The 12,244-nt window shown below is 44.4% G+C and overlaps 1 protein-coding gene and 1 pseudogene across 10 annotated transcripts in view; one reads left to right on the top strand and one right to left on the bottom strand.

Moving 5' to 3' along the window:
- The window catches only part of EXOC6 (exocyst complex component 6), a 222,746-nt gene that overhangs the window by 206,218 nt on the left and 4,284 nt on the right, over window positions 1-12,244 (bottom strand). For 6 of the 10 annotated variants that reach the window (XR_014826641.1, XM_084994878.1, XM_021073793.2 and 3 more), the window contains exon 1: window positions 944-1,057. The exons of the other annotated variants lie outside the window; for them this stretch is intronic. Coding sequence is in view for 4 of the 6 variants with exons in the window: in XM_021073793.2 (XP_020929452.1) it covers window positions 944-1,044 (101 nt within the window). In the remaining 2 variants the exon portion in view is untranslated. Of the gene's footprint in view, window positions 1-943; window positions 1,058-12,244 lie in introns of those variants that run through there. 10 annotated transcript variants of the gene reach the window in all.
- Window positions 5,410-6,287, top strand: LOC100152885 (S-adenosylmethionine decarboxylase proenzyme 1 pseudogene; annotated as a pseudogene).

Raw genomic sequence — 12,244 nt, 5'->3', positions numbered from 1 at the left:
AATAATGATAAAAGCACAATCAATCCCAAGTTCCCTAAGTGAATAATAATTTCATTGTCATCAAAGTGAAAAATAAAACCTTATATTTAAAAGGCACTATTCTTGAAGAACACAATCTAATGGATCACTACAGTGCCCGGCTAACATTCTATTATTAGAGCAGCAGGTACTCGGTCTGGAATATTCATTACCTAGGACTATTTTTAAAGGGTGGAGATTCTCTTTAAAATAAGGGGGAAATAAATGCAAAAGCAATTAAACGTTTGTAAAGAAGTAAAAGCTCCCCAGACTCCAAGAGAGGCCAGCCCGGCGACACCACGCTCCCATCAGCGCGTTCCAGAGCATCAGCTCCTCTCCGCCGGCCCACGCTGCCTAGTCGCCCACTCCGGCCACGAGGGCGTGGGGATGACGGCGCCGGCAACTCCCGCTCAATTTCAATTCTCCCACGCTCGCGGCAACCCAGCACGCCAGGGTTTCCACCTGCGCGCGCGTCAGTCATGCCGGCTGTGCCCACTTAACCTTCGCCCCTGGCACGTCCGTGGCCGAGCCGCCCTCCGTCCCACCGCCACCGGAGAGCCAGGGGCCCCAGGCGCGTCCTCGAGACCGAAGCCGGGACTGGACGGTGAAGGCGGGGCGGCGAAGGCGGGGCCGAACCGGGGCTCCCGGGGTCAGAGGAGCCGTGGGAGCCACACCCTCCAGCTGCGCGGTGACAGCTCCCGAGGCTGAGGCGGACCGCGCTGACAGGTGTAGCCGCCGGTGCCGCCCTGCCCAGGTCCCCTCTCAGGTCCCAGCCCGCCGTCCCGCAGCGCCCCCGCCCGCCTCCGCGCGCACCACCTGTCGGGCCGCCCAGCGCGCTGCCCGCGGCGGACGCCCCGCCCGGCTCCTGATGAGCGACCGGGGGAGGGGGGGACAGCCCGAGATCCCGAGAGAATGAGAGCGTTACCGGAGGGTGGGCCCCACGCAAGCGGTGTCGGTGCTCTGGATCTCCTGCAAGATCCGTTCGTGCTCCGGGACGGTGCCCAGACCTTCGCCGCTCTCCGCCATCTTGGCTGTTAGCAGAGGAGCCGGCGAGGCGCGGCGCCGCGCGGACGACGGGGGCGAGCGGCCTGTGGCGCGAGCGCGAGGGGGGCGGGGAAAGGGGCGGGGCTGGAGAGAAGTGGGGCGGGGCGGGCAGCGCGGAGTGCGTGGGAGGCGCGCAGCGGCGCGCGACCAGGTACTCGATCCACACACCTGTGGAGACAAAGGCGCTGCCAGGGGTGGCTGGGAGTGGAGACGCCTCACCTCCACATGTCCCCCACCGCTTGCCTCTAGTTGCTGTCTAGCAGTCGGCCCCGCTTTAACCTGTATGCTTGTATTGTGTGTGCCAGACCCTCTGCTACGCGGTGGGAATACTTTAGCAATGAGAGAGGTCGACAAATAGTCATCCTCAGTCTGTAATAAAAGCTACAGGAACGTTTAACAAGGAGGCCTGATGTACTCTGGGTGGTGTAGAGTGGAGAAAGCAAAGCGTGTACTCGAGCAGAGCAAAATGGTGTGTGGGAGTAAGATTTATTTTAGGAACCAGCCAAGAACCCAGCTGGCGAACAGGACGAACAGGACGACGCTCTGATTGGATTCCTACCCTTGCCTTCGGGAAGTTCACAGAGGCCAGTTAACTTGGAAATAAATTATAAACGCCAGAAAAATTAAATGTCATAAAACTATGACATTTTGTGGCAAAGATAGGAGAGAGATTCAGTGAAATGTGAATCTGGGTTGATTTCATGTCAAAGTCCTTGAACCCAAGTGCCCCCAGGTTGCTGTAGGTAGGCTAGGTGGGTGAGTTCTGCAAAGGTACTAGTGTAGTGTGTAGTACGCTAGTCCTGTTTAGTATTTGTGCAACGCTGAGTAAACCAGTTTGTCATGATCAAAGCAGCGATTAAGGAAGATGAATCAGGAAGAGCTTACCAACCTAGGCCTGAGGGACAACTGTTTTCTGATTTCATTAACCCAGGACTCTGAACTTCCCTTTGAGTCAACCAAGCTCTTTACTATATAGTTGGTAACTCACCCTTTCAAGTGAGCTGTTACTAGAAGCTTTTACTGCTTCCATCCTCCTGCCACAAAAGTCCTGGGAGATGATCTTGCATAATAGTTATGAATATGAGCTCCAAAGATTCGTGTCCTCAATTTAATTTCCTGCTCCTTCACTCCACAGCTGGGTGACACTGAGCAAGAACCTAGTCTCTTTATAGTTCAGCTTCACCCACCCCTAATAGTAACTGTCTACCTTATTTTGCTGTCCTATATTGTGTTAGTTTTCTATTGCTGCTGTAACAAATTACCACGAGGTTAACAACTCAAATTTATTATAGTTTCAGAAGGCTAGTAAGTCCAATACAGTTTTCACTAAGCTAAAATCAAGATGTCAGCACAACTGTGTTTCTCTCCAGAGGCTCTAGGAGAGAATTCATTTCCTTACCTTTTCAGCTTCTAGAGGCCACCCACATTCCTTGGCCCCCTTCCTCAATCTTTCAAGCCAGCAATATTACATCTTTCTGACCATTCTGTAGTCACATCTCCCTCTAACTTAGGCCAGAAAAGATTCTCTGCTTTTAAGGACCCATGAGATTATGATGGATACAACCATATGATTCTGGATAATCTTCTATCTTAAGGTCTTAACATTAATCACATCTGCAACATCCCTTTTGTCATGTAAGTAACATATTTACAAATTCCAGGGAATCGTATGTGGATATTTTGAGAGTCATTATTCTGCCTGCCACCCTTAGTAAGTGTCCAACAAACATTACTAATATATATAAATGTCCTCATTTCTACTAATGGGAAATTTCTGTCTTCCTCGGAAATTTTAATGCAAATTTATCTCCTTCGTAAAGGTTTCCCTAGGAGTTCCTGTCGTGGTTCAGTGGTTAACTAACACAACTAGTATCCATGAGGAAGTAGGTTTGATCCCTGGCCTCACTCAGTGGGTTAAGGATCCAGTGTTGCTGTGGCTGTTGTGTAGGCTGGCAACTGTAGCTCCAATTCGACCCCTAGCCTGGGAACCTCCACATGCCGTGGGTGTGGGCCTTGAAAGATAAAAGACAAAAATAAATAAAGAAAACAAAGAAATAAAGATTTCCCTATAGTCACAACTTTCTCCACTGACTCTAGACTCAGTTTAGCACATTTATCTACACCAACAACTGTTTAAATAGTTTGCACTTGTTTCATTAGTGCTTCTTCATAAATTGAATTTTGTTTGTTTTCATACAGTTGGTCCCCAGCAGACTGAAACACGGCTGACCTCAGTGCACACTCACTTGGAAGACCAAGAAAGCTCTACTCCATCCAACTGTTTATTTTACCAAGAAACCCTATCAGAAGCCTGTTTCCATTGTCTTCCTGATACAGGAGAATCCACATCTTCTCTGGGAAGTCCCACTTCCTCAAAAATATGCAGGGGAAAAAAAATCTCTTCCCAAGGCCACCAACGCTTTCACACCATGTTAAGGTCCTTAAGGTCAGAAATGACTTTAGTTGTGCAATTTCTTATAGTTCCTCATAGAATTCTGCACAAGGCTGAGAGAAAGCTGGAGGAGTCTTAAAACCAGACAGTGTTGAAGCCACTGGAAAGAGTTGCGAATGAGTTAGAAAGGAGCATTCCAAACAGCTCTGAGCATAAGGTAAGAGTTTAATTAGTAAGTTATTGGTAACAATTAGAACAATATAAAATTGTAAAGAGTTTCTTCAAACTTGCTTTTTATATACTGACATTATATGTAACACCTTATAATGTGGTGTATTCGTTGTTTCCGTAGTAGAAATCTGCAGCACAAACCATGTTACCTCAAATTCCCTGATGTTCATTTTTATCACAAGCTTCCATGCAAGAAACAATATTTATAGATTTCTGTCAGAGGATGTAAACTTCATCCGTTTTCGGGTTTAAAATTTTTATCTTTGAATCATGCCGAATGCCAGTACCTAGAACCCAGTGTTTTGGCCCTTCATGCCATTGCTTTTTACTGAGTAGTAAAAAACTGAATTTTTTTCTTAGCCAACTGCTCCCTGAGGCACCTGGTGTTAACAGCTCTGAAATGCAGGTTCGGCTCTTAAGAAAATAAACCTTTTGAAAATTGAACCTGAAACCAAAACGTAAGATCGGAGGACGAATTTTATACTGTCCTACAGGGAGGCTAAAAAGCCAGTTTTCTCTGTGGGAAATGGCAAGCTATCTTAGTTCAGACAACGAGCAGGGCCAGAATTCATGGTTCTGAATTGTAAAGCAAGGCAAGTAGAGCGGGGCCTGTGGCACAGGCCAGTTTCAAATTCAGCAACTATGTCCAGATGGGGCCTTCCTTTCCAGAGCGTTCATTACCCAGACCTTCTCTTCTCCAGTCCTGATGGCATCTATCCAAACCCCTGCCCTGTGAAGCCAGGCCTGCTTAGGTACCCTCACTCCCCGTGCTGTTTCAACACCTGCCCATAAAGATTACCTCAACATTCACTAGCAGCATCCTCCCCTCAGTTCAAGTAAAGATAGAAGGAAGTCCACATACCACTTCCCCTTCTGAAACAGCTTTTGCTGCTTCCCTCTGTGACTTCTGACAGTTCCGTTAGTACCTGAAGGTTTTTGCTAAGAATTTTTTTTTTTTTTTTTTTTTTTTGTCTTTTTGTCTTTTGACGCCTGCATTTGTGGCATATGGAGGTTCCCAGGCTAGGGGTATAACGGAGCTACAGCTGCCAGCCTACACCATAGCCACAGCAACACAGGATCTGAGTTGTGTCTGTGACCTACACCACAGCTCACAGCAACGCTGGATCCTTGATCCACTGAGCAAGGCCAGGGATCAAACCCACAACCTCATGGTTCCTGGTCAGATTCGTTTCTGCTGCACCACGACGGGAACTCCAGAATTTAAAGCTAAATGTCCTAAATCACTAACTTTGTAAATTTTAAATGTGGACCTAGATATAACAAACACATTCATGTGAGAGAGAAAAAAAAAAAAAAAGCCTAGTCTAAATGGCTACATTTCTGGCTCCCACAGTATGGCTAGTGACATTAGCTAGCACTCCTCTGCAGAGAACCTAAGAGGGAAGCCAGACCTGAAGCACCATAGCAATTGCAAAAATAGCAAGAAGCTCTGATGAGTGGTATTGTTTGAGCACCAAGGTGGAAGTCAGGGATGATACATCAGCAGCAGATGGACCACACTCCATTCAATGAAGTCTCATCCCTCACATACAGTTATCCTTCCCAAGACCTCCGCATCCATGAGATATCCAATGCCTTGGCATGGCCCTTCCTGGGAGAAGCAGAGCAGTACTTAGGCTTTTATCACTCCCATGTGTGTTTGAGCAAAAACTGTTATATTAGTTTTCTATGGCTGCCATCACAAATTACCATAAGCTCAGGGAGTTCCCATTGTGGTTCAGCGGTAATGAGCCCGACTAGTATCCATGAGGATGCAAGTTCAACCCCTGGTCCCGCTTAGTGGGTCAAGGTCCAGCATTGCTGTGGCTATGGCACAGACCAAGGGCTACAGCTCTGATTCAACCCCTAGCCTGGGAACATCCATATGCCACAAGTGCAGCCCTAAAAGTTTCTTTTATTCTCGTAAGAATTCCATGAAGCCTTCTCACCAGGGGTACCTGCACCAGAGTTTCCAGGAAGGAAGAAATAGAGTTTCTTAATGCAATTTTCCCAAATGGAGCAGCATGTTGTATGGGACATATGAATTCCAACTGTTGGTACTTGTGTACTTTGATTTCCCAGAAAGTCAAGTAATCAGTCAGCCAGATCAAACCCTGGAAATTCTGATGAGTGAACTTGACCCAGCAGTTATGGACTAGTTCTCCATGAAAGATGGTATTACCAAAAAGGATGTCACTCGTATTACTGAAAAGAATGTCACTGGTGAGAATGGAATTCGTGACCTGATAGCAAGTCCTGTCATTGATGCCACACTGTTCAATCTTTCTGGGTATTCAGTGGATGGAATGAAATCAGATAGAATTTATTGGACTAGTCACATCACTTCGGAACCAGAATTTTCTTACATTAATTTGAAACAAACTCAAGTAAGACCTTCCATGATGACCTGATCAGGTAAGTTGTGGAAGTCTTCAAGCCGGGAAAATTTGTGACCTCCCTGTTTGTAAATCAGAGTTCTAAATGTCTCATTGTGCTTTCTTCACCCCAGAAGATTAAAGGTTTTAAATGTCTTGATTGCTAGAGTGTTATGTTCAATGATGACAATTTTGTTTTTACCAATTTTGCTAAGAAGCAGCAATGACAGCAGAATTGATTAATACCAACGAAGAAAAATCACAAAAAGAGAACACACATAGAATAAGGTGGTGGCTATTTTTTAGACATTGATACCAGGGGGCCATGCTTTGCATAAAGACCACCTTGTAGTTGCAGAAGGCCCTAGCCATAATCATGATGTAACTATTTTGAACTGTAGGCATTATTATATCAAGGAGTTAGATATTGTCCATGAATGCTCTCTTCTTTATTGAGGTATCCTATACCACTCTTCCTGTGCAACTGATGTGCAGGTAGAAAAAACCTTTCACTATATGAAACTTTACACTTCCTGTGAAATTAGAGTGTTATGATCATTATACAACTACAGATGTGATAAATTCATTTGAGTAATTAAGAAAAAACTTTGGAGTTCCCGTCGTGGCGCAGTGGTTAACGAATCCGACTAGGAACCATGAGGTTGCGGGTTCGGTCCCTGCCCTTGCTCAGTGGGTTAATGATCCGGCGTTGCCGTGAGCTGTGGTGTAGGTCGCAGATGCGGCTCGGATCCCGCGTTGTTGTGGCTCTGGCGTAGGCCGGTGGCTACAGCTCCGATTCAACCCCTAGCCTGGGAACCTCCATATGCCGCGGGAGCGGCCCAAGAAATAGCAACAACAACAACAACAACAAAAGACAAAATAAAAAAAAAAAAAAAAAAAAAACTTTACGCTTGTGAAAAATAATTTGGTTTGGTTTACGCACAGTGCTAATATTTCTCCAAGTATCATCCAAAATTCCCCACAGACAAGGCTTTCATCCTTATTAGATGTTGGCCTCAGCCTAGCCATCTGGGACTGTTCTATTAAATTACCGCCCGGAATTTACATCCAGTTACCTCCACTTTCTAGAACATATTCTCTACTAGCCTGATCAGAACTTATTTCTACTTCATACAGATGTTTTTGCAACAGCAAATAAAGTTTTCCTTTCATAAGGTGAGTCCTCTTTAAGAAAATGATGGCAGTTGTCCATGTTGTGTATTACTGTTTTAACATTGCTGCCTGTGCTTTTATTACTTTGAGTTGTTCCTCACTATGGTGTCTCTCGTCCCAACCACACCCCTCAGTAAAGCAATATACTATTAAAAAATAAAAATAAAAAAATCAGGAGTTCCCGTGTGGCTCAGCAGTAACTCCAACTGCGACATTCCTAAATGTCTCTAAAACAAAGGGTTTCAGCTATAGGTCAAAACAAAAACCGTCATAGCTATTTACTGAGAAGTATTTGCTCAGCCATTTATATCATCTAATTTAATCTTTACTAATTTAATTCATAATTTGACTATTAGCTAATTTTACTAAAATCTAATTTCATCCTATGAGGACCTTATGCTATCTCTGATTTAATTTGAAGAAACTCTGACTTAGATTAAGTCACTTGTCCAAGGCCACCCAGCTAGTGAGTTGGCAAGATGGAGCTAGTAACCTGTTCCTGTTTTTCTTGTTAATAAAAAGTCAGATAAGAAGAACATTCCAGGAGTTCCCATTGTAGCTCAGTGGTTAATGAATCTGACTAGGAACCATGAGGTTGCGGGTTCGATCCCTGGCCTCGCTCAGTGGGTTAAGGATCTAGCGTTGCCGTGAGCTGTTGCGTAGGTCACAGACATGGCTTGGATCCTGTGTTGCTGTGGCTGTGGTGTAGGCCAGCAGCTGTAGCTCCGATTGGACCCCTAGCCTGGGAACCTCCATATGCCACAGGTGCAGCCCTAAAAACACACACAAAAAAGAAGAACATTCCAGTGTTGTTTTACTCAAGGAGTAAATGACTTGGTCAGTCTCTATGGGACACAGAGCACATCTCTTGCTGTCAGTCTTCCTGGTATATCTTTTTCCTCCCAGGAGTCCTGAGGAGAGATTTTAGGTGGATCTCTGGAAGTCAATATTCGCTGTCCAAAAAATAACTCAACATGTGGGTGCAGTCTTCCAATGTGCTCTGCTGTCCCCAACTTCCTCATTGCTGTGAACTGTGGTGTAGGCCAGTCAACCCCTAGCCTGGGAACCTCCATATCCCGCAAGTGTGGCCCTAAAAAGCAATAAATAAATAAATAAATGTTTGGGTTCAAATTCCAATTCATCTCTTACTAGATGTGGGGCTTTCGTAAAGTGACTTAACTTGTCTAAGCCTCAGTTTCTACAAGTGTGAATTAGGGACAATAATAGTCCCTAGCTCACTGAGTGGTATGGGGAGTGAAGGAAATAATGTATGTATAAAGTTTAGTCCAGAGCTTATTCAACATGAACATTGGAGATGAGGATTATCATGCATTTGTTATTAAACCAGGAAGCCCCGAATTTAGCTTCCTCTTTGAAAAAATAAAAATAAAAACAAGACGTGAAAGTTCTTTTTTCTAATCATTAGCGAAATAGCCTAATTTTGTATCAGGGTTCTCCGAACCTGAACCTCATTTTTTTCTGAATGCTCAATGGGTAAAAACTGCCTGAAAGTTATTCCTGTTGTGGAGGGGGAAACAGGACCATGTCTTTGGGTTAGACTCTTGGTTCCAGATCCATTCTAGTGCACCCTCTGGATCTTGCTTCTAAGGCAAGTGCCTCTTCATTGCCCTTGGAGGCAGTTCTCATCCTTTGAGGCAAATATCGGGGTGGCAAACAAATCATTGAGACTGTCTCCATATCCAGGCACAGGGTCAATGTCTGTATTGGGCTACCAGCCCAGTTACTATTTGTTAAATGAATAATCCAATGGAGATACTTCTAATGTTAAGCCTAATATTGTAAAAGCATGTTTCATGAGGTAGGGTACAGCTCTACCAAAATATTCCCTTCCCCACTCCTGGAAACCCTAGAACAGACTTCCTACTCTTCATCCTCTCCAGATTTTGCTAATATCATTTGGATGTTTCTCATAGAGTTTAAGAGCCTGTGTCATATGATTGCAGGACTTAATCAAAATGTAAAGTACAAGCAGTCTTTATATATCGGCTCAAATAAACTAACTCTTCCCCGTGCCTTTTAGCCGCTCTTTGGGGATGCCTTGACAGCTGCAGTCCTCCAGCTTCTACATTGTTGGTGTGGTGACCCCAAGTGGCCACAATCTGTAAGTGCATAAGAATGTGACCAAAGCCCAGACAGGCTGCAAAACTGTGTCTACGAATCTGTTCCATACCTCAGGGGGGAGAACAATAGAAGGAAATCTGAACTTGAAGCCAAATAAAATCAGTTTTTCTAAAACATGGGGCAAAGAAGTTCAAAAGTAATTAGCCCCAGGTTCTGTTCATTCAACAACTGTTTTTACTGAATTCTAGCTGTGTGCCAGGCTCTGCACTAAGCTCTCACTCAGGCAGAGTGGCTCATCTGTGTGGGGCCTAAGCAGTTGCTCTTGGCTTAATGCTCTACCATCACCATCTTGTAATTCTTAGTAATTTTTTTTTTTTTTTTTTTTTTTTTTTGTCTTTTGAGAGCTGCACCCACAGCATATGGAGGTTCCCAGGCTAGGGGTCCAATAGGAGCTGTAGCTACTGGCCTACAGCACAGACACAACAACATAAGATCCAAGCCACATCTGTGACCTACAGCTCAGTGCTGGCTCCCCGACCTACTGAGCGAGGCCAGGGATCAAACCTGCAACCTCATGGTTCCTAGTCGGATTTGTTTCTGCTGCGCCATGATGGAAACTCCCTTAGTAATTTTTTAACAAGGGGTCCCATATTTTCATTTTGCATTGGTCCTGCCCTCAGAAAGATGTCCTGAAAGCACCATTAACTTGCTCATCCCAAAGTTAAAGTCCACTGAGCAATTAGAGAACAATAGCATTTTTTTTTTAATTCCATTCTTCTCTCTCCTTCCTTCCCTCCACGGGTGCCCCCATCCCCCTGCCCACCACCAGCTTATAACACCAACAATTTTCTCTTCTCTTTCCTCTTTCTTCCTTCCTCATTGTTCGTAGTGAATAATGTAATGAAATGATAATATTGACAATAACAGCTGACATTTACCCTCTCGCCACTTTGTAAAATAGCGTCCCTGGACCTCCCTATCCTTCACCATGATTTGTTATTCTTCCTAGCACTTATTACCACTTTTTAATTTATTTTTAGCTCTCTTCTCTAAAATGCCAGCTCCCTGTGAGCAGGGAATTTCTAGGTGTTGATCTTGCTGTATCAGCGGCAAGACCATTGACCATCCTAGACCACTGCCTGCCACACTGAAGATGCTTCATAAATATTTATGTGCTGAATGAATGACTATGCATGAGCCACTACTTTAAATACAGTTCATGTCTAATTCAGGTAATCTTTTCAATAGTTCTATTAGTAAATATAGAGGCAAAACTTGAACACATGTCCTTCTGGCTCCAGAGCCCATTCATTTAACTGGCAAATAAACAAAACTGTTGCCCTGCTTGGAATCCTTGGTTCCTAACACAAAAAATGATTTATTTGTTTTTTTCTTAACTTCTCTCTAGTGTTGCACTGAAGATCAAACAGCTAGTGTTTACAGTTTAGGTTGCTGGGTTTTGTTGTTGTTGTTTTAATGTCTTCTGTCCTTTCCTAAAAGCATGTTATCTTCATTCTCAAAAACATTAAAATCAAAGAAATAACAATATCCTGTTTGCTCTTAAACTGGTAAAACTTCATGGCCAGCTTTTGGAAAAGAGCCCGAGAGAGTCTGTGAGTACAAGTGTAAAACAATTATGTTATCATAAAACAATTACAAAAATTTCTTCTGGTACGTCATCATGTACAATTCCCTTTTCCTCCTATTTTTCCCAGCCGTCGGCAGGGCTTTCTTTGGATGTGTCCTCTTTTTCTATCTCCCACTGACATTGCCCTGCTCTTCAGTGTATCTCAGTCTCAGTCTCAGCTCTAGCAGGAAGACACACTGGAAATTCTGAACTCACATCAGTTCAGACCTGTTATGATTTCAGGACCTGTTCTGAGTGAGAGGCTAACAACACACCTGCAGGATCCCAAGAGGCATAATGAGCCCAGGCTTTACCAGGTACGAGAGGGTAGCCACTGGGGGCAAGTATAATGATTGAGGCCTGGCAGCAGGAAGTTCTAGCATGAATATGCTCAGTGTTAGGACACTGCTACTGTGCTCTCCTAAGACCAAAGCTACCATCACTCTTTTATCAGAACCACCCTCAACATGAGGACTCAGACAACCACTGCCAATGCATTGGAATTGACGTACTAGTTGAAACCTTTTAACACCCTCGATCAAGGAAGTTGATAATGATGAATAAGGCTGAATAAGGTACTACTATGATCCTCTCTTTAAGCATGGCTCCAGATAGCCATTAAGCCTACCTGGGGCAGGCACGCCCCCTAGAGGGAGCAGCTGGCAAGGAGCTAGGCATCTCCAGGCCACATGGAGGGACTGGAGTAAGCATCAGGAAACATAATGAGAATGAAAAAATCTAGTGGAAATTAACATATGGTGGTAACATGATGAAAACAGGGATGCTCAGGGCAGAAGCATTAGGGCAGCAAAACTAATTCTAGACCCCCACCTGCTCATGAATTTCAGCCTCCCAAAAATCTGCCAGCCCTGAGACTTTCAATGCCCAAAGCAAAGCCGTGCTAGGACAATACAGGCTCTAGCAGTAGGCCTTTCTTTACATTGCTCCTTTTTCTTTGAAGTTCAATCACACTCCGCATGGATAACATCAAATTCCACTTTGCCACCCTGGAATTTTGTTCCCCAATTCAAGTGTTATTGCTGCCTGATTGGGAATTTCATTGGCAACCCAAAGAAGCCAAGGAAAAAAGATGTCTCAGCTCTCCCCTAAAACTATCTCTCTTTTAAAATGAATACTTTGGCTCTGATTGGACCCCTAGCCTGGGAACCTCCATATGCCGCAGGTGTGGCCTTAAAAAGCAAAAATAAAATAAAATAAATACTTTGGGCAGTGGTCCTATTTCCCACACAGAATGAAAACAAACACAGGGCCTCAGAATCATCTGATTTTTGTCTACTTTTC

Source organism: Sus scrofa, chromosome 14, assembly GCF_054392235.1.
Source record: "Sus scrofa isolate SSC_HxYL_T2T_F1_AM1 chromosome 14, Sscrofa_HxYL_maternal_Yorkshire_Landrace_v2.0, whole genome shotgun sequence".
NCBI lineage: Eukaryota > Metazoa > Chordata > Mammalia > Artiodactyla > Suidae > Sus > Sus scrofa.
The sequence above is the reverse complement of the archived record's forward strand: the minus strand, read 5'-3'. Positions and strand labels throughout refer to the sequence as shown.